This window comes from Hyla sarda, chromosome 3 (assembly GCF_029499605.1).
Source record: "Hyla sarda isolate aHylSar1 chromosome 3, aHylSar1.hap1, whole genome shotgun sequence".
NCBI lineage: Eukaryota > Metazoa > Chordata > Amphibia > Anura > Hylidae > Hyla > Hyla sarda.
Window position 1 is genome coordinate 300,272,659 of NC_079191.1, and position 23,295 is coordinate 300,295,953.

Consider the following 23,295-nt stretch of genomic DNA (forward strand, 5'->3'; position numbering starts at 1 on the left):
ACTGTACTGCACCCCTAATGTGGGGGGACGACGACTGTACTGCACCCCTAATGTGGGGGGGGGGGGGGGCGACTGTACTGCACCCCTAATGTGGGTGGGGGGGGGCGACTGTACTGCACCCCTAATGTGGGTGGGGGGGGGCGACTGTACTGCACCCCTAATGTGGGTGGGGGGGCCACTGTACTGCACCCCTAATGTGGGTGGGGGGGCCACTGTACTGCACCCCTAATGTGGGTGGGGGGGGACTGTACTGCACCCCTAATGTGGGTGGGGGAACTGTACTGCACCCCTAATGTGGGGGGGGGAACTGTACTGCACCCCTAATGTGGGTGGGGGGGGGAACTGTACTGCACCCCTAATGTGGGTGGGGGGGGGGAACTGTACTGCACCCCTAATGTGGGTGGGGGGGGGAACTGTACTGCACCCCTAATGTGGGGGGGAGGGAACTGTACTGCACCCCTAATGTGGGGGGGGGGGGGAGGGAACTGTACTGCACCCCTAATGTGGGGGGAACCATACAAAAATATAAAACTGTACTATTCTGATCCCTATAACTCTTTTATTTTTCTGTATGAGGGTAATTTTTTGCGCTTTCATTTGTAGTTTTTATCGGTACCATTTTTGTTTTAATGGGACTTTTAAATTGCTTTTTAGATATTTTTTATGGTATTTGAAGTGACCAAAAATGTGCAAATCTGGATAATGCACTATTACAACTTTTGGGGCCCCACTTTTGATTTTGCCTAGGGCCACGCTAAGCCTAAAACCGGCCCTGTCTGCAGGCACACTACAATGCTCAGAAGAGGAGGAGCGCCATTGGGCTTTTGAAGAGAGAATTTGGTTGTAATAAAAGTCAGGGGCCATGTGCGTTTACAAAGCCCCCATGGTGCTAGAACAGTGGACACCCCCCCCCCCCCCCACGTGACCCAATTTTGGAAACTACACCCCTCAAGGAATGTAATAAGGAGTGCAGTGAGCATTTACACCCCACTGGCGTTTGACAGATCTTTGGAACAGTGGGCTGTGCAAATGAAAAATTTTATTTTTCATTTTCTCAGACCACTGTTCCAAAAATCTGTCAGACTGCACCCCTTATTACATTACATGAGGGGTGTAGTTTTCAAAATGGGGTCACGTGGGGGTCCACTGTTCTGGCAGCATGAGGGCTTTGTACACGCACATGGCCTTCAATTCCAGCCTAATTCTCTCTCCAAAAGCTCAATGGCGCTCATTCTCTTCTGAGCCTTGTAGTGCACCAGCAGAGCACTTTACATCCACGTATGAGGTATGTTCTTACTCAGAAGAAATGGGGTTACAAATTTTGGGAGTCCCCTCCCGATCTATAATACGGGGCCACAACGCCATAGCGGGTCGGGCCCGGCCTCTAACAATGGCCAGGAGACGTGGCTAATAGTGCGCGGCATTGATCGCGGTGCCGCGTGCTATTAACCCTTTAGACGCGGCGCTCAAAGTTGAATGCCGGTTAGCTCAGGGAGCTGTTCGGCGAAATCGCGGCATCCCGAACAGCTTACATGATAGCTGGAGGATCCCCACCTGCCTCCTCGCTGTCCGATCGCCGAATGACTGCTCAGTGCCTGAGATCCAGGCATGAGCATTCAAGCGGCAGAATCATCGATCAGTGGTTTCTTATGAGAAACCACTGATCATTGTAAAAGATCAGTGTGTGCAGTGTTATAAATAAAATGAATAAATATCATTTAACACCTCCCCTAATAAAAGTTTGAATCACCCCCTTTTCCCATAAAAAAATATAAACAGTGTAAAGAAACATATGTGGTATCGCCACGTGCGGAAATGTCCGAATTATAAAAATATATCTTTAAACCGCACGGTCAATGGCGTACGCGCAAAAAAATTCCGAAGTCCAAAATAGTGCATTTTTGGTCACTTTTTATATCGTAAAAAAATGAATAAAAAGCGATCAATAAGTCCGAGCCCTCATGCCACCCCATACGGGGGAAAATAAAAAAGTTATATGGGTCAGAAAAGGACAATTTTAAACGTATAAATTTTCCTGCATGTAGTTATGATTTTTTCCAGAAATACGACAAAATCAAACCTATATAAGTAGGGTATCATTTTAATCGTATGGACCTACAGAATAAAGATAAGGTGTCATTTTTACCGAAAAATGTACTGTGTAGAAATGGAAGCCCCCAAAATTTACAAAATGGCGATTTTTTTTTTCCAATTTTGTCTCACAATGATTTTTTTCCATTTTTCCGTAGATTTTTTTGGTATAATGAGACGTCATTACAAAGTAGAATTGGTGCCGCAAAAAATAAGCCATCGTATGGATTTTTAGGTGCAAAATTTATAGAGTTATGATTTTTTAAAGGTAAGGAGGAAAAAACGGAAAAACCCCGGGTCCTTAAGGGGTTGAGGCTCACTAAACCCATTGTTACATTCCGTGAGGGGTGTAGTTTCCAAAATGGGGTCACATGTGGGTATTTTTTCTTCTGTGGTTATGTCAGAATCGCTGTAACCAGTAGACCTCAAATGTATATGGCGCTCTCACTGCACGTATCAGGAACTGTCCAGAGCAGGAGAAAATTCCCATTGCAAACCTATGCTGCTATGGAAAGTTCCTGACACGGGCAGCAGATGTCAACAGAGAGCACTGTGGACAATACAAAAAAGAAATTCAAAAAGTATAGAATTTCCTCTGTAGGATAGAGCTGCTAAAAAATACTGGAAGGGTAAAGATTTTTTTTAATAGAAGTCATTTACAAATCTGTTTAACTTTCCGGCACCAGTTGATTAGAAAAAATATGTTTTCCACCGGAGTACCTGTACGCCTCCGTCCCGTTACCAGGGTTTGAACCGCACGCACGAGCTGAGCCTGCGTCAAACCTGGTGGGTCCCGACTGCTATCAGCAGCCAGAACCCAGGATTAATGACGGACACAGCCGATCTGGCCGACGCCCGTCATTCACCCTTTAGGCGCCACGATCAAAGTTAATTGCGGTGTCTAAAAACGAAAGTAAAATGTCCCAGAAGCTCAGCGGAGCTGTTCAGGACCATCTTGGTGGAACCTCCATGTCCCAATCAGCTAACTGGAAGGCGGGAGGGTGCTCACCTGCCTTCTCGCTGTCCGATCTGTGATCTGCTGCTCTATGCCTGAAAAAATTTGTGTTAAAAAAATTAATAAAAGTTAATTAACCCCTTCCTAATAAAAGTTTGAACCCCCCTCTTTTCCCATTTTTTAAATAAAATAATAAAATTAAAAATTAAAATAATCATATGTGGTACCACTGCGTGCATAAATGTATGAACTATTAAAATATAAGGGTAGTCAAACCACATGGTCGATGGCGTACACATCAAAATAATACCAAAGTCCAAAATTGTTCATTTTTGGTCACTTCATATACCTTTAAAAAAAATTAAAAAGCGATCAAAAAGTCCCACCAAGACAAAAATGATAACGATAAAAACTATAGACCACGGTGCCAAAAATTTGCCCTCATATAGCCCTGTATGTGGAAAAATAAAAAAGTTTATAGGGGCCAGAAAATGACAATTTTAAACATATAAATTTTAGTGCATGAATTTATAATTTTCTTAAAGTAGTTAAATAAAATAAAAGCTACAAAATTTGGGTATCCTTGTAACTGTATGGACCTACAGAATAAAGATATGGTATAATTTTTACCGTAAAGTGCACTGCGTAGAAAAGCCCCCAAAATTTACAAAATGGCTTTTGTTTGTTTTTTATTTCACCCATTTTTTTTTGCCACAGATTGTTATAAATTATGTGATGTCATTACAAAGTACAATTGGTGACGCAAAAAACAAGCCCATATATGGGTCTGTAGGTGGAAAATTTTAAGCGTTAAGATCTTTAGAAGGGGAGGAGGGAAAAAATTAGAGTGCAAAAACGAAAATTGTGCTCTTCCTTAAGGTCAAAATCAAATGTAGAGGAGAAAAGAAACAACCCTTCCAAAAGGCTATGCTGGTTCAGGTAAGAAGTAGATCCAAGCCAGGAGTATTGTAAAACACTGGAGTGGTTTATTAAGCAAAAAACAATAAAATGTACAGAAATGACGTGTTGCGGGGAGCCACCCCCTTCCTCAGATCAGTCTGGACATATACAGGGTATATATAGATAGAAAATTGGTGCCAATACAAAAAAGGGGCGGGGCCAAAGCCACACATCACAGGTTATATTCAAAGTAAACAGGTCTGCAGATGAAAATGACATCAAAATATAAACATATGCATATAGCCATGATGGGAGGTAGATAATACATAGCAGCGCATATATTATGTGTTAAAATTAAAGGGGTATTCCTGGAAAAAACTTTTTTTCATATATCAACTGGCTCTGGAAAGTTAAACAGATTTGTAAATTACTTCTATTAAGAAATCTTAATCCTTCCAATAGTTATTAGCTTCTGAAGTTGAGTTGTTGTTTTCTGTCTAACTGCTCTCTGATGACTCACCTCCCAGGAGCTGTGCAGTTCCTATGGGGATATTCTCCCATCATGCACAGCTCCCGGGACGTGACATCATTATTGAGCAGTTAGACAGAAAACTTGAGAAGCTAATAACTATTGGAAGGATTAAGATTTTTTAATAGAATTAATTTGCAAATCTGTTTAACTTTCTGGAGCCAGTTGATATAGATAAAAAAAGGTTTTGCCTGGAATTCCCCTTTAAGGTGGTTGTTTTCTGTCCAAGTACTCTCTGATGACACGTGTCTTGAGAACCGCCAAGTTTAGAAGAGGTTTGCTATGGGGATTTGCTTCTAAACTGGGTGGTTCCCGAGACACGTGTCATCAGAGAGCACTTAGACATGAAAGAACAACCTTAACCCCTTAAGGACCAGCCCAAATAAACCTGTACACCCCTGAAAGACCAGGCCTGTTTTTTTTCAAATCGGGGATGTCTGTCTTTATTAGAGAATGACTCTGGTAACTTTTTGCCAGTCATGATAATTCTGACATTGTTTTTTTTGTCACAAGTTGTTGTAGGTAGTAGAACATAGGAACACCCCTCCAAATGACCCCATTTTAAAAACTAGACCCCTCAAGGTATTCGCTAGGGGGTACAGTGAGTATTTTAACACCATAGTTTTTTGGTAGAAATTATTACAAAGTCAGTGTTTTAAAAATTCGAAATTTGCATTTTTTCACAAATGCATCCTTTGTGGGGCATATTTTTTGTACATCACTTCTGATATTCCAAGAAATGTACCCTATATTTTATTAAGCTGCTCGGCCCGTGTTTGGAAATACCCCCGCTTAGGCCAAATTTGGTTCCTTGGCGGCGTGGTAGGACCCAGGAGAGGAGCGCCATTTGCCTTTCAGGGCATCATTATATGAATAGTCCCCATTCATACTGTGTTTCTGCAGTATAGGTGTCCGTTGTCATGTCAAAAAAGGGATACCAATGTATACTGTCTCATTCTGAAATAAATGGAGCTGCTACAGTATACGTCAGCATCAGTCTTTTTGACATGATGCTGACGGATACCTGTAACACTGCTGAAACGTAGTATGAACGGGACGCAGTGTGGGGTCACATAGAGTGCATCCGCTGCATATTTCACACTGCAGATGCCCCCTGGCAGTCACAAGGGCGAGAGCACTGCTGTGGCTGGGTAGCTCAGTGTGTCTGCTCATGACTGCCGGCGGGAAATCCGCCGCTATTAGTGGACACACAAAGCTCCCCAGCCGCAGCAGGGAGCTCATTATTGTGACTGTTGGCAGGCATCCACAGCATGTAATATGCTGCGGATGTGCGCCGTGTGATACTACACATCATACATTTTTTTTTTCATTATATTTATTTAATGTGTTTATATTTTTTTAACTTTTTTTTATGCTTTGGAATACTTAGTATTCCAAAGCATTGCAGATATATGCTGCCTGCTAGTTTTACACTAGCAGGCAGCATATCAGGATGTGCCTCTGGCAGGCAATATCCAGGGCAGACTTGGGGGTCCTTGTAAAGACCCCCGGCTGCCCAGGTAAGCAGCAGCACCCCGCGATCGTTGCGGGGTGCTAGAGGAGAGAGACAGAGGGAGCCCCTCTCGCTTCCGACCGCGGCTGTAAGGGTTAAACTGCCGGGACCGAAGTTTTCTTTGGTTCCGGCAGTGCGGCTGGTGCCCGCCCGCCGGGGATTACACACAATACCCTGCGATCGTGCTGCAGGGGGGACAGAGGGAGCTCCCTCCCTCTGTCATAACACTTACAGCCCGCGGTCACTTCCGACCGTGGCTGTAAGGGTTAAACTGCCGGGACCGAAGTTTTCTTCGGTCCCGGCAGTGCGGCAGGGTTCCGGCTGTGTGTTACAGCCGAGTCCCTGCCGCGATCTCGTGGGTGCACTGGGCAGCACCCACAAGGACCATGGACGAGTATACAAGTCCTAGTGCGGGAACGTTCATCCTGCTTGGACGTGTATACACGTCCATGGTCGTTAAGGGGTTAGCTTCAGAAGCTCATAAGTACTGAAAGGATTAAGATTTTTTTTAATTGAAGTAATTTACAAATCTGTTTAACTTTCTGGAGCCAGTGGATAAATAAAAAAAAAAGTTTTTTCCTGGATAACCCCTTTAAAATCTAACATTAAACAGCAAGCAGCGATGAGCAGAAGCAAAACTGACCCTGACATCCGGTCTCCAGATGTCAACATCCTGCTGGAGCCGTCGTCGGGGACGTGTTGCTATGCTGGAGAGACCATATGACCGGAGCTCAGCCAATCACAGTCGGGAGGGCAGATATCTGGGTCGGCATTCCTGTCCTGGTATGTAAACAATAACTTAAGATCGCAGGGACATGCGTCCCTTTGTATATTTTATTGTTTTTGCTTAATAAACCACTCCAGTGTTTTACAATAATCCTGGCTTGGATCCACTTCTTATTAAAGAAATTGGGGCTCAGAGTCTTGAATATTGGATTAAATTAAAACGTTTATTTAAATATGATATAAAATTGTACATATAGGTATAATATACTGCGGATCACAGGGCCCTTGGGATCCCACAGTAAAATTAGTAAATATTTAATCCTTGGCAATTTAATATATAATGTTAAAATACAATAATTATAATAAACAAATAAAAATGTACAACAATAAATAAGTGTCCACGTATATATAAGGATGATCGGAATTGGTTATTTGTGAATAGAGGTAATATAACAGTTTGAGTTGCTATTCAAGACTTTAACCACTTTCTCTTCCAACTGGATACAAATATTTGTGAAAATAGCAACTCAAACTGTATATTACCGCTTTCGGCACCGTGGGTATAGGTGCTATTTAGGTAGCTCGAGCCATTGGTCACTAGGTTAATACGAGCCTCTCTACCATTTTTTTGGGATTCTCTTCTTACCTGAACCAGCAGCACATTTTGGAAGGGTCGTTTTTTCTCCCCAACATTTGACTTCTATCAGGATTGGATTACTCCTTCTCCTGGGACCTGTGCTCCGCAGCTGGCTCTCCTTTTCTTGGTAAACCCATTTATTGGGTTGATATGCAAATTTCCTATTCTCTTCTGGTAAGCGGCCATTACCTAAAGGCAACTCTCGCCTGGTGACGCCACCTGTCACATTACTGTCAATTATTTTAGTGGTAATGCACAAGGCACCCACCTTTGGTCTCTTTTTTTCTGTTTTCAGGGTTAAAGGGGTACTCCGGCGCTAAGACATCTTATCCCCTATCCAATTGATAGGGGATAGGATGCCTGACCGCGGGGGTCCCGCTGCTGGGGACCCCCGTGATCTTCCACGCCGCACCCCGTTAGAATCAGCCCCCGGAGCGTGCTCGCTCCGGGTCTGACTACTAGCGATCACAGGGACGGAGCATAGTGACGTCACGGCTCCGCCCCCTCAATGTAAGCCTATGGAGGGGGCGTGGCAGCTGTCACTCCCCTTCCATAGGCTTGCATTGAGGGGGCAGAGCGTGACGTCACACGGGGGCAGAGCCGTGACATCACAATGCTCCGTCCCTGTGATCGCTAGTAATCAGACCCGGAGCGAGCATGCTCCGGGAGCTGATTCTAACGAGGCGCGGTGTGGAAGATCGCCGGGGTCCCCAGCGGCGGGACCCCCGCGGTCAGGCATCTTATAAGATGTCTTAGTGCCGGAGTACCCCTTTAAGGTCAAAATGAACATCATCCAAGGGGTTAAAATTCACAGTACTGTAAATCTGACATGCAATCTTTATTCTTTGGGTTTGTATTATACCAAACTTTGATATTTTTAGTGCAGTTTTAAGGTAAGGAAAATTAGAAAACCTGAAAAAAAGAACAAAACAAAAGTCTGTTTAAATCCATGTTCTGACCCTGTGACTTTTTTTTATTCTTCCACCTACAGATCTGTTATATGTATTTTTTGCGCCATAAGCTGTAGTTTTTAACAGTACCACTGTGTATATATGACTCATCACTTTTTATTAAAAAATTTTCTAGGGCATGCAGAAAAATGGGGGAAAAATCATTTTTATTTTTATTTCTAAAACATTCTTCTAGCAAATTGTTTACCCCCCCCCCCCCTTATGGGCCTATAATAAGCCATCAATAGATGGCTTACATAGGAAATCGCCGAACCACCTAGCACTGGGAATGTCGTAAGGGTCGTTGGCCCACAGTTGTAAACTCTCTATGGTGTTATGTCGGCCACAGGGCTCAAGTCCTGCAGGAACTCTTGGGAACAGAGATCCTGCACTTTTTTGGCAGCAGGGACATTGTTCCCACACTTTTTTCCAAGGACTTAACTCCTGGTCATCTAGCATCTTTATTATGTGAAACGCGTCAGAAAAGTCCATCCCCCAAAGGAAAACAATAGGTGTATATTATGTAATTGGTGTTAGTTTTTTGTTCAGCATTATATTGGGATCTGAAAATTTGCAAAATGACTAATACATTGACATGATATACAGAGCAATTGTGTGCTATATTGGAAAAACAATAAGATCCTTGTGTACTTGTGTTTTAGAACATGTTCATTTAATTAACACAGGAAAAGGATCCCCTTGCCTCATACATAAGGTCCACACAAGTAGGACTGCAGAGATGCAATTTGAGTCCTATACACATGGATGTGTTAGCAGGCGGGGGAAACCATCATGCATTTTTGTTACAAAAAGAAAACTTGTCCTGAGAGCTGCCAAATGGTCGTTGTCCATCATTACTCAGCACCATTCCTGTAACTTATTGACTTATGTTTTAAATAATAAAGAAGATTGGAATTCTGCACGTAACCATGAGTGTTGCTGCCATTTCTTTTGTATTATTAATCTGGATTGCAAGTGTTTTGACTTGGGCTGAGCAACACAGAGAAAGTGCATATGCAGAGCTAAGTCATGGAGTGACATCATCAACAGGCCAACTGATATGAGGCAGTGAGTAGTGCCAACCTTACGCTTTCTTTTGTTAAACTGATATCTTAAAGGGAGTACTCCGGCCCTAATACATCTTATCCCCATCCAAAGGATAGGGGATAAGATGTCTAAATCTATCATTCAGCACCCACCTTTGTGAGCTCTCCCCAGGCCGCCATGCCCCCTCCCATAGACTTGCATTGAGGGGGTGAGGTGTGATGTCATACGGGGGAGGGGTTTTGACGTCACAACACTCCCGCCTCGTGGTCGTCACGCTGCACACTCTGAGCCTCCAGCACTGCGGAGAGCTCGCAAAGATGGGTGCTGAATGACAGATTGCAGGGGTCCCTTTTTCCCATTTAAAATAAATATAAACATATGTGGTATCGCCGTGTGCGTAAATGTCCGAACTATAAAAATATATCATTAATTAAACTGCACAGTCAATGGTGTAAACATAAAAAAGAAAGTCCAAAATAGCGTATCTTTGGTCACTTTTTAAACCATAAAAAGCGATCAAAAAGTCTGATCAAAGCAAAAATGGTACCGATAAAAACTTCAGATCACAGCGCAAAAAATGAGCCCTCATACCTCTCCGTATGCGGAAAAAAAAAAAGTTACAGGGGTCAGAATAGGACATTTTTAAACTAATTAATTTTCATGCATGTAGTTATGATTTTTTACACAAATATTTTTTTTCCGTTTCGTCGTAGATTTTTGGGTAAAATGACTGAAGTCATTACAAAGTAGAATTGGTGGCGCTAAAAACAAGCCATCATATGGGTCTGTAGGTGCAAGGGGACTTATTAATGTTCCTGGGGGTAGAGAGGAGGGAGGGGTTTCAATAGTTAATAGGAAAATGCTGCATAAGAAAAAAAAAACATACACCTTTGAATTGCATGTTGACTAATGCCAGAAGTCTGATCAATAAAACTGACGAACTGGTGTGGTTGATGTCTGGGAGGATTATGACATAGTGGGTATAACAGAGACTTGGCTGGATGATAACTGTGACTGGGTGGTCCACATACAGGGATATAGTCTATTTAGGAAGGATCAGACAAAACGGAAAGGGGGAGGAGTTTGTCTTTATGTAAAGTCCAGTCTGAAGGCCGCACTGCGGGAGGATATTTGGGAGGGAAATGATACTGTGGAGTCATTATGGGTAGAAATATATGGTGATAAAAATTAAAAAAATTCTGATGGGGGTTTGCTATAAGCCACCAAACATAATGGAAGAGGCTGAAGATCAATTACTGAGACAAATAAACAAGGCAGCAAATCAAAATGATGTGATAATAATGGGGGACTTTAACTATCCTGATATAAACTGGGAGAATGAGACCTGTGAATCTCATAAAGGAAACAGGTTTCTGACTATAGCTAAAGACCATTATCTGTCCCAAATGGTGCAGGGCCCGACCAGAGGGGGCGACCTACTAGAATTAAAGTGTACCTGTCATAGTGAAGAAGAAATGTTTTTTTTTTTACTCCATACCTAACCCTGATCGTGTGCATATAATTCTTATGTGTCTAGGACCTATACAGTATATGGAGCATCACCACAAGGCTGCATAGGACAGTCATGACACCCCACAACATGAGGAAATGCTGCTACTGATGATCCTACAGATCTCTCCCAACTGTCTGACAGCCAGGCCTTGTCCATAGGCAGCACATTTTCTGGTTTTGCCTTATCAGTCCCGTTGTAGTGCTGTAGAATTTGTTTTGCTGTAGAATGTGTTAGGGTGACTCAGCACTTTTCAGTTCTTGAGCATCACAGCCCCCTCAAATCTCTTGCTGACGACATTTAACTTGTTCCCCGCCATGGGGACCATGCGCCAGTGGGGAGGAATATCAGCGCAGCGGCTGACATGTAACTCATCCCCCGCCATGGGGGACAGTGTGCCTGGGGGATTAATATGAGCGCTGTGGCTGACACATGCTGGTGGGGGGATCTCAGACACTCGAACAGGGACAAGGCAAGGAACCATTTTCTTCAGTAACAGCACTGCTCTTGCAACATTTTTTTCACAATCCCCGGAAAGAATGCAATAATGAAATCAAATAATAAAGTAATTCTTTGTGTTTATACCAATATTTACATTTCATTAGATAGAGAGATCCCCCGAGAGCGGTAACCATGGAAAAGCAGGATAGAAGAAGTGATTTGTCCCCCGCAGAGTCCCCATGGCAGGGAATGAGTTACATGTCAGCCGCAGCGCTGATTTTCTCCCCGCGGGTGCACGGTCCCCCATGGCGAGAGATGAGTTACATTTCAGCCACTGCACTGATATTCCACCCGCAGACGCATGGTCCCCATGGCGGGGAATAAGTTATGTCAGCCGCTGCGCTTATTCCCCCCACGGGTGCACAGTTCCCATGGCGGGGAACGGGTTAAATGTTGGCCGCAAGTGCTGATTTCCCCCGCAGGTGCATGGTCCCCATGGCGGGGATAAAGTTGTAGGTCAGCCTCTGCACTGATTCCCCCCGTGGGCGCATGGTACCCATGGCGGGGAATAAGTTATATGTCAGCCGCAAACGCTGATTCCCCCTGCAGGCACAGTGCTGGCAGCGGGAGGAGATATCCTCCATCCTCCCGCTGTCACTGTACAGTGTGAGCTGCGGGCGCAGGGCTAAGAGCGGGAGAAGACATGCTCCATGCTCCCGCTGTCATCTTGTCCCCCGCAATCGCGATCTCCAATGAAGCTTCGGCTATCACAGCAGGAGACATCCTATTGCTGTGGAAACCGAAGTCGCACTGCAGTCAACGTTGAGGATGAATATATATGTCATGTGACACGTGCACCCCAGCCCCCGCAGTAACCAATAGTAGGGGGCGGGTGTGCGAGTGTCAGCCAATTGTGTTGTGATGGGGCTGTGATGCTGAAGCACTGAAAAGTGCTGAGTTACCCTAACACATTCTACGGCACTACACCTCATCCTTTCAGTTATCCAATGTGTAATCCATGTCCTCCAGACAGTATTGTCCCAGTCACTCTGTTGTCAACCACTATACCACCACAATCACCCTTGATCGTGCAACCTCCAGCCAGCCAGTCCTGGGCCACCTGGCTGGCTAAATTTGAATAGAAAGCACATTTTTCTTAACCTCATGCTGTACACAGGCTTCTACAATTTCCTCCTGTAAACCACTATGCCTCAACAGTTGCTGGTGCAACCTCCATCCAGCCAGACCTGGGCCGCCTGGCTGGCAAAATTCAAATAAAAAACTAATTTTCCTCAACCTCATGCTGTACACAGGCTACTACAACTTCCTCCAGGAAACCACTATGCCATGACGGTTGCTGGTAATATCAAAAACACAAAAAAAAGTACAGAAGCGCACCTCGTGATGACTGTCAGGATATTTAACATAGATGACTTAGCCTCTTTCCGAATGATGTTATGCTCAGAGCACAACATCTATGAGTGCGTGAAAGTAAAGATGGTAAACAGCCTTCTAGTCCCACTGGCTAACCAGAGTATAGGCCAGTAACTATGCTGACAAGCAGACTGACAAGCAGACAGCACACAGTAGTAAAACCGGGACTTCTAAGGCACTTCTCTAAAAGATGTGCACAAATAAGTTAAATTACTGGTTTATTGAGTAAAAGTTGCTATGCACAAATAGTGTTTCTAGCCTGGAGAGCGCTCTTCTTCAGGCGCTACTAAGTACAAAGTAGCAAGGCACTGAAAACATGAACGTAAAATGGTTCCGGATGATCTTAGGAACGTCACACAGACATACGGTCTGCATAAAAAGTGGTAACTAGAGATGAGCGAACTTCTCGGCTCGGCAGTTAATGACTTATCCTTCATAAATTAGTTCAGCTTTCAGGTGCTCCCGTGGGCTGGAAAAGGTGGATACAGTCCTAGGAGACTCTTTCCACCTTTTCCAGCCCACCGAAGCACCTGAAAGCTGAACTAATTTATGCAGGATAAGTCATCAACTGCCGAGCCGAGAAGTTCGTGACAAATCTAATTTACTGTAAGTTCGCTCATCTCTAGTGGTAACCTACTATGCAGCTAATAAAACATAGTGACATACTATGCAGCTAATAATATAAGAATTAGTACAAGAATGACAAAACCAGAATAATTATAAAAATAGCATATGCCCGTTACATTGAAATACTAATCGCAGGTAGTAAATAACAGACAATAATGACTGTTGCTGGTGTCACCTCCAGCCGGCTTAGATTTGTCCCTGGTGCTAGATCTTGATGTCAAACCTTCCTGGACCGTACTTGTGCCTGGTCTCAGTGTGATATACACATCTGTTACTTCCAGCCATGTCTGGTTTGCCTGGCTAGCAAAACTGTTAAAAAATATATTTTTAACCTGTTACTTCCAGCCAGGCCTGGGCCATCTGGCTGGCAAAAATTTGGAAAAAAAAATCTGTGCCAAATGACACTGATTACACAGTACACTTTTGTGTATTAGGGTTTGTTTCTAAGCCTTGGGCCACATAACTTGATCATGACGCAGTTCATTTGTAAAGCTTTAGGCAATGTTCACACACTAAAAAAAAGTGTGTGTATAAGCAAAAAAAAAAAGTTGTCTTACAACAAAATAAGGCTATTTACTGTGTGTAAACATGGCCTTTAAAATGTTAATTTTGTTTCAGAAATCTTTTGATATGTCTGCAATGAGACAGGAAGAGAAGCACTCGGCTTTGTCTTTCTCATTTATTCTAGATTGGTGGGGGCCTGTACATCTAGGGACCAGGACCAATAAACACTTTTAAAGGAAAATGGTCATCCCGTTTACTCACACTAAACCCAATACTCAGTCAATGCTCAGTAGGTACAGGAGCTCAGATGACCAGCAACCATGAATATTCAAATCCTGCCGGAGGGCCCTCTTCCAGCGCATAATTCAGCGCGCATACATAAAGGGTATCAACACAGTAAAGACACAGTAAGAAGAAAAACTACCACAAGAGGACATACTTTTAAACCTTTGCCCCTCTAATTTAAAACTAACATGAGGAAGTATAACTTTACTGAGAGAGTAGTGGATGCATGGAATAGCCTTCCTGCAGAAGTGGTCGCTGCAAATACAGTGAAGGAGTTTAAGCATGCATGGGATAAGCATAAGGCTTTCCTACATATAAGATAAGGCCAGGGACTATTGATAGGATTCAGACTAGATGGGCCAAATGGTTCTGATCTGCCGACACATTCTATCTTTCTAAGCTAGAAGCAACCTTCAGAGGGGCCGGGTGTCGGACTGCAGGCATGTACATTAGTCAGAGACCCGGCATCAGACTCCTGTTCATATACCAGGCTCCTATAACCTGGTGTATTGTGTTTAGTGTGGGTGAACAAGGTGACTGTTTTCCTTTTAATATGTCTCTGGCATGTCGAGATTTTTTTTCAAATGATGGTTCGTGAACTTGCTGCTTAGAACAATGTCAAATCCTGGGGCACGCTGCAATTAATCTCAGCTGCTAGTCCAGCCACTAACACTGAGCATAGGGGAACCCTAAATGCATGTTTACCTACTTATGATGCCAGTCAGTGTGTTGTATAGAAAACTTCATTGTATATAGAACAATAAAGATTGCTGTATTTTATAGAAACGAGGACAACTGTGAGAGGAAATAGACCATATGGTCCTATCCTGTTGCGAAAATAACTCAATAATGAATTATGGTCATACAAAATTAATTATGAAAAATTTAAAATTATGAAAATGATCAAAAATAGTCAGACTATTTTGTTAGTTCATTTTGACCATGACGTTAAAGGGTACCTCTCATCAAAAAAACTTTTGATATATTATAGATTAATATATGCAGAATAACTTTACAATTGCATGTTATTAAAAAATATGCTTCTTTCTATTTAATTTTCCACTTTGAAGAAATGACCACTAGGGGTCTCCCTACCAGTCCTGGCAGCAAGCATTTCAGACTCATGCTGGAGTCCTAAACACGACGAGCTGCCAGTCTGCTTTGTTCACAAAGGAGAACACTCTGAGCTGCCAGCCTGCTTTGTTCACAGCCTGTTTGGCTGTGAACAAAGCAGGCTGGCAGCTCTGAGTGTTTAGGACTCCAGCATGAGTCTGAAATGCTTGCTGACAGGACTGATCGGGAAAAATACAATAGAAAGAAGCATATTTTTCATTAACATGCTATTGGACAATTATTCAACATTCATTAATCTAAAATATATCAAAAGTTTATTTGATGAGAGGTAACCTTTAATGCTAAGGATGTAGTTATGCAATATACAATAATACACAGGTATTATAAAAATATGCTGATTTATTGGTTATAAGATTATAAACATAAATGAGTAATAATAAAATTGTATATGCAAATTAATATCAATTAGATATGAATATATTAAGATTAGTGTAAAGCATTACAAGCTAATTAGTTGACTAAATCTAGTAGAACAGTACATATGAGTAGCAACATTTTACAATATAACAAAAGCTATTACTAGGTTAGAGGATATCAAATAGAATAGGTTATGTCACTCAGTCCAGAGGAAACCTCATGATATCAATATGGGCATATCTAATTTCAAGATATATCAACATGGAATTATAAATTACACTCTGCCCCCTTTCTAACCCACTACACATCACATGACTCTGAGAATGGGCAAATTCCTTCTAAGGGTACGTTCACACGTATACGATCTGCTGCTTATTTTGTGCAGCTGAATTTGCTGCCCATTAACTTCAATGGGTACCAAAATCAGCAGCACAAGAAATACAGCGAAAATATGCAGCAGATCCTGTACGTGTGAACACACCCCAGGGATGTGGAATTTCTATCGCCCGACGCCCGGGACTAGCAGTTTTGGGCGCCGGGCAGGTGAATTTGTCCGGCCCTTAGCCCGGCTTCGGGCAAGCAGGGCCGGACCTGACAAGTGCGTCGGCGATCTGCAGTCTGCATGGAGCGGCTCCCGCCTCCTGCCCGCTCCATACTCTGCAGTCTGTGTCCTCGGAAGCAGAGCAGGGGAGATGAGAACCTGTGTATTTGTCTTCTCTCCACTGCTCTGCAGACGTGCGGGGGGAGATGAGGGTGTGTGGCTTCTTTCTCCCCGTGCAGACCTGCGTCCTCTGCCTTCACTCCCCGCACGTCTGCACGGGGAGATGCATGCGGCGCTCTGCAGTATGTATGGAGTGGGCTCGGGATTCCTGCCCGCTCCATACTCTGCAGCCCCCGGCTGTTCTCAGTAGCTGGGGGCCGCCGCTAATAGCCAGCATGCGGCCATCGCTGCGGCTGTCTATTAACCCTTTAGATCGACAGCGGCATCTAAAGGGAGATGTGAATGCTCCCTGGTGGGCTAGTGGGGTGGATAGCCCCCCCGCAGCACGATCGCAGGGGAGATCCACTATAGAGGTAGCCGGAGGACTTACCTCTGTTCCCTGCTGTCCCGCTCTGTCATTGATAGAGCCTGGCTGGACTAGGCTCTATCAATGGATCACAGAGCACACAGATTAATAGAATTCAATAGAACTCTATTCATCTGTCTGAGGAATCTAATGATTCCTCATAAGTGTAATAAAGTGTAAAAAAAAAAAAAAAAAAAAAGGTTTTAATAAAAGTTTGAAAGACACACATTAACCTAGTGGTCTTCAAACTGTGCCCCTCCAGATGTTACAAAACTACAATTCCCAGCATGCCAGGACAGCCGTTGGCTGTCCGGGCATGCTGGGAGTTGTAGTTTTGCAACATCTGGAGGGCCACAGTTTGAAGACCACTGCATTAACCCCTTCCATGTTAAAAGTTCAAATCCCCCCTTTTCCTATATAAAAACATGTAAACATAATAAAAATAAACATATTTGGTATCGCTTCGTGCGTAATTGTACAACCTATTAAAATATAACATTATGTATCCCGTACGGTAAATGTAAAAAAATACCAAACCACAGATTTGCAATTTTTATAATATCCCAGAAAAAAAAGTTAAAAAGCGATTAAAAAGTCAGATCAATACCAAAATGGTACCGATACAAAAAACAGATTATGGCGCAAAAAATGAGCCCTCATACAGCCTGGTATGTGGAAAAAAAATAAAGCTACAGGGGTTAAAAAATGGCAATTAAAAAAATTCAAAAAAGTTCAGAATTAGTAAAACATGATGTAAACGATACAAATCTGGTATCGCTGTAACCAGGCGCCTAAAGTATAAAACTAACATGTTATCTCAACCACAAGGTAAATGGCGCAGAAAAGATAACCACCAAATCTGCTAAATTATCTTTTACTATTTCAATTTCACTTCCCTTAATATATATATATATATATATATATATATATATATATATATATATATATTTATATTTTTTTTTTTTTTTTTTTTGGTTCAGAGAATATGTTATTGAAAAATTTAAAGGTGTCATTATAGTAGGTACACAAAGAACACAAGGAGCCTCCAAGGAGGTGGCGGACATCAGGAGGTGCTGGACACACTTGGAGGGTAGAAACAACTTTAATCACCCATCATGCAACGTGTTTCACAGATTATCTGCTTCAGATAACGCAGATAATCTGTGAAACGCGTTGCATGATGGGTGATTAAAGTTGTTTCTACCCTCCGAGTGTGTCCAGCGCCTCCTGATGTCCGCCACCTCCTTGGAGGCTCCTTGTGTTCTTTGTGCATCTATCTGAAGGTGGACCGGCTGCCGGCATACTTACACACAAGTTTTTTTCCATTGTTACACTTGGCGAGTGTAACAATCTGGGTGAGCATTGTAATTACCTCTGTTCACCCTGGTTTTTAGTGGTAATGTGCTAGGTAGCGCCCTCTCTATTCCTTTGCTGATTATAGTAGGTAGTTATGGCTATTATAGGGCGAGGAGGAAAAAATCAGAGCGTAAAAGCGAAAATTGGCCCGAACAAGTGGATCGTCATGAGGGACAAGTAGATTTTGCTCCATTTTAGTCCCGTGGACAAGTAGTTTTTTTATAAAATTTCCACACCCCTGCACCCTAAGGATATATACATAGAAGATAAATGATATCCTTCCGCCCCCTTCTGGACTATTTTCACACATGACTTTGGTAAGACATTAAGACAGATAAATAGCAGAGATATATGATCTTGCTAGACTATAATTTTAGTGGGAAGAATTTGAAGCAAGTTTTTTTCCTGTAGAAATTATATTTAATAAGACTTAGTTTGGCGAAATTAGCGTTCTATATCTAAAGCAGTTATTCATTGTTTTGATATCATTTTGGAAAATGAATTCTCCTGCAGTTAGAATCCAGAACATTCCAAATCTCAATATGGAGATTTATTTATCTATATGGTATAATGTCATCCACATTATCCAAATTAGTCTTAATTAAATGGAATACCATTTTTGTGTCTCACCCCATTCATGTAAGAATTTCACTTTGGCACCTCAGAAAGCTGGGTACAAAGCATTGTCATGGATAGCCATTGTTTTGTTACCTGGTTGACAAGGCCTAGCTGGCGTGTGACTTTCTCCTCGACTTTTCATGATTGCGTTCCTCAACTAGCTTTCCTAAAGATGCAAGGAAGTCCTTAAGATCAAATAAGATCCCCGTATAATGGACTACATCTAAGTTCTATTAGAGTATATGGAACTCCATATAAGATCTGGCAGAAGTGGGTCGTCTTTGTTTCAGAGCATGCCCCCTCAGGGATGTGGAAATGAAAAAAAAAAATAACTACTAAAGCGGAACACAATCCACTTGTCCTGGTAGATGAAATTATTTCAACCAAAATAGTACGATTCACCCACTAGACCACCAGGGATGGATATAAGATTACTTTAGACACTGCTGTCAACTTAGATAGCGGTGATCGCAGCATGCCAGGATATTAGCGGCGGGAGAGCTGTAGTTAGCTCCTTTTACACCCAAGGCAAGCCCCCCCCCCCATCCCATCTGACCCCTATGACGCCAATTTTCACATATACAGGGATGTATGAGGGCAATCTTATGTGCCGTGATCTGTAGTTTTTATTGGAACCATTTATTATCAGAACTTTTATTAGGAAAGGGGCTTATACACATATATACGCACTTTTTAAAATATTTTAATAATCACTATTTTTCAGTCTTCATAGGGACTTATATATGGAGTCTTTTGATTGGAAGCCACTGAACAACGCTGTGTTACTGGGAGGGGGGGGGGGGGGGGGGATGGTGCGTTCTGCTTCTCCAGTTTATATGGTGCATTTTAATTAGAAAGTGCTGGAAGTTGCATTTAGTTACTAGATAACTACAACACCCAGCATGCCCTGATACAGCCTATGGTTGTGTGGGTGTTGCAGCATATTGCACTGTATAGTAGTACAGTTAAGGTTATTGTGTAACATGCTGGGAGTTGTAGTTTTGGTTCGGGTCAGCTGCAGAGCCATAGTCTGTGTCAAGGAATACAGGGAATTACTGTCAGTAACTACAACACCCAGCATGCCCTGATACAGCCTATAGCTCTGCAGCTGACCCAAATCAAAACTACAACTCCCAGTATGTTACGCTTTATAGTTCTACAGTTTAGGTTATGGTGCAACATGCTGGAAGTTGTAGTTTTGGTTCGGGTGTGTTTGCGTGCATCCGTGGGGCTCTAGGTCGGCGGGCAAGTATGAAGGGGGCGGGATTCTGGCAATTTAGTGCGGGTGGCCAGAAGCCACTGAAAATAAATTAAAAAAATTAGCACAACTGGTACCGCCCCTGTACAAAACATACATGCATACACATATCCTACATACACATATACATACACCGGTCACTGACCCCTATATTATACATTACATACATACATACATGCACCCGCCACTGCCCCCCCATCATACATTACATTACAAACACATACACACACACACATCACACACATACAGACATCATACACACATCACACATACACTCAAACCATACATATGCACACATCATACATACACCTGCCGCTGCCCCCCCACATCATACATTGCATACACACATACAGACATCATGCACATCACACATACACTCAAACCATACATATACACCATACATATGCACACATCATACATACACCCGCCGCTGCCCCCCCATCATACACACATCATATATACACAGACATCATACACACATCACATATATACAGACATCATACACGCATCATATATATACACAGACATCATACACATACACACATCATACACACAGACATAATACACACATCACACATACACTCACACCATAGATATGCACACATCATACATACATACATCCGCCACTGATACACCCCCCCCTAATCATACATTACATACATATACAACCACCATTTCCGCCACCTGCATGCTCTGCCTCCTCACCTGAGCTTCCCACCCCCCGCTCTACATTACACAAGAAGCAGGGGGAGAGCGAGGACTAACACAGCTCGGGACACAGCTCCTCCCCTCCCCCATGCACAGCTCCATCCCCCTCCCCCTGCTCTGTCTCCACAGGACCTCATCTACCACGGAGAGGCTGCAAGTTTGCATGGGGAAAACACAGAGCAGGTGGGGGAGAGAGGAGAGGATGCACTGCACGGGGCTGGGGAGGATTTCTGTGTGTGAAGGAGGACAGACTGCACTGCACGGGCTGGTTCGGAAATCTCACCTCACACCGGCCGGGGGTGGGTTAGGGGTTCTCAGAGCAGCGTCTACTGAATTCAGCTGGGGGCTGCTGCCCCCTCCATGCATCCTGAGTGCCGGTGTGAGGTGCAGACTTGCATCCGCTCCTGCGCCTCACACCGGCATTACAGAAAAACAAGGGGGAAGTCGGTCTGTCCCTGCTAGCCAGATACAGGGCTAAATCTATGAACAATTCACCTGCCGGCGCCCAGAACTACTTGTCTCGGGCGTAGGGCGATAGGATTTCCACATCCCTTTCCCCTATGTGTTTAACCCCTTCCCAATCTATGATGTACCGGTACATCATGCATTGGGTGAGGGGAATATGACGCGGATCTGGGTCATAATCAGCAGATCCCTGCTGCTATGAGTAATGACAGACATCGGAGCTCGCTAAATGACGTAATCATTAGCTATCACAGGATTTAAATATTAAATGCCTTTAATAATCCCTGGGGTCTAGGGGACCCATCTGCAGCTCTGTGATGTAATTGCGGGCGGCAGATGGGTTGCTTGACCTTGGTGTATTGACAATTGCTAAAGGTTGACTTTTTTTTTTTTTTTTTTTTTTTAGTTTTTTTTAAAAACATTAAGTCACCCTCCTTTTTCCATTGTTCAAATAAAACCCTGTAAAAAAAATAAAATAAATAAACATATTTGTTATCGCTGAGTGCACAATTGCCCGAGCTATTAAATTATGATGATCCTAATGCTGCACGGTAAAAGGCGTAAATGCAAAAAAAAAATCCAAACGCCCAAATTGCTGATTTTGGATTACATCACGGCCCGTAATAAAAAATGATCAATTGGTTGGTGATTGGATATATGACAATACTACATGTACTATGGATTTACCTTATATATAAAGAACTAAGGTTCATTATATGGGACAAATATTTTTGTTTCAAACTTTCTACATCTCAACCCACCCTTCTCCTCCATCAACAGATAGTAAACTGTAGGGCTGAATTGAACAAGTGTCGCCTCTACTCTTCCAAGCTAATATAAACAAACTCCTCTGGCTTATCACTAGACCATAAACTTCTGAGGAGACAAGAAGTATTTTTATTAGACTGGCACATTTGATGCTTCCTTCTTTGCCTACAGATCCCATATTTCCATTTTCCTCCCTCCCACACATCAGCCACCCCACTCATTGAAACCTAAATGAGCTGCATCCATTTAGAAGACCTGTGTTTTTCAATCAGGGTGCCTACAGCTGTTGCAAAGATACAATTAGTTGCAAATTGATCTCTCTCCCACTAAGCAATTGGCTCCACCCATTGAAAAACACAGGCTCCCTGTCATCAGCTGACTAGTAATGTCAGGTCTCGGCCATACTGCAACCTGGGAAAAACCTGAGAAAACAGTCATTTTGTATGCTGTTAACAATAAATAAATATTCGTGTCAAAATCACAGAAGAATTGCAAGACCGCTTTAAATGTGGCCTTTTCATGAACTTACTGGGGCCTACTTATACTACTTACAAAATGGCAGACATGTACAAAATGGGCGACGCCAAACTTATCAACATAGGGATTCATTTTGAGCCTACAATAAGCACGACAATCCAGTCAGCCCTTAAAATATTTCTCCCTGTGTTGTCAAGAAGTTCAAGCATACAATATGTCATATCCTTCACTATTCTGGCATTACCATCTCTTCTTGAGATTAATAATTTATTTGGAAAGCATGCAATATTCCCATTTTTCCATTTTTTTTAACAGACTGAAATTAAAAAGCGTACCAGGTCGCAATGGAACTTAACAAATGTTATAATTTGTATATTTAGTGTTATTACACTAGGGTGTTCAAATTTTAACACGTATGTTTTTTTCTTTAAAGGCTTTTCAATATGGAGTTTCGTTTGCCACTTGCTTTACTGTCTGTTCTGTCAGGTGTCTTGGTAATACAAATCTGCTGCATGAATGATTCATGGAATTTAAGGTAAGCAATAAAGTCATTATCAGTAGCTTTTTACTTGAGTAGTAAAATATGTATGCATAATTATTGCATGTGTTTACATTTTTTTTTAGCGTGTTAGTTCATCAGTACAATTCATGGGAATTTTTTTATGGTCGGTCTGTCAGATACACATATAAGCTGTAACGCCCGAACTTGTGTTGACTCGCTCTGATGTGGACTTGTGTGGACTCTCTTGATACATCCCATGACTTCATTAAGCTTGGCATCAGCTGCTTGGCACTGATCACTGAAGTTGAGTTTACTGTCCACCGGTACCCCTAAGTCCTTTTTGTTAGAAGTTTACCTAATGTTATTTAGCACATACAGTGGTCCCTCAAGTTACAATATTAATTGGTTCCAGGACGACCATTGTATGTTAAAACCA

General features: G+C 42.7%; 1 protein-coding gene across 1 annotated transcript in view; it reads left to right on the forward strand.

Moving 5' to 3' along the window:
• RNASET2 (ribonuclease T2) overlaps window positions 1-23,295 on the forward strand; it is a 262,828-nt gene that overhangs the window by 16,982 nt on the left and 222,551 nt on the right. Inside the window, exon 3 of the mRNA XM_056563618.1 lies at window positions 22,791-22,892. Coding sequence (XP_056419593.1) covers window positions 22,791-22,892 — 102 coding nt within the window. The remainder of the gene's footprint in view (window positions 1-22,790; window positions 22,893-23,295) is intronic.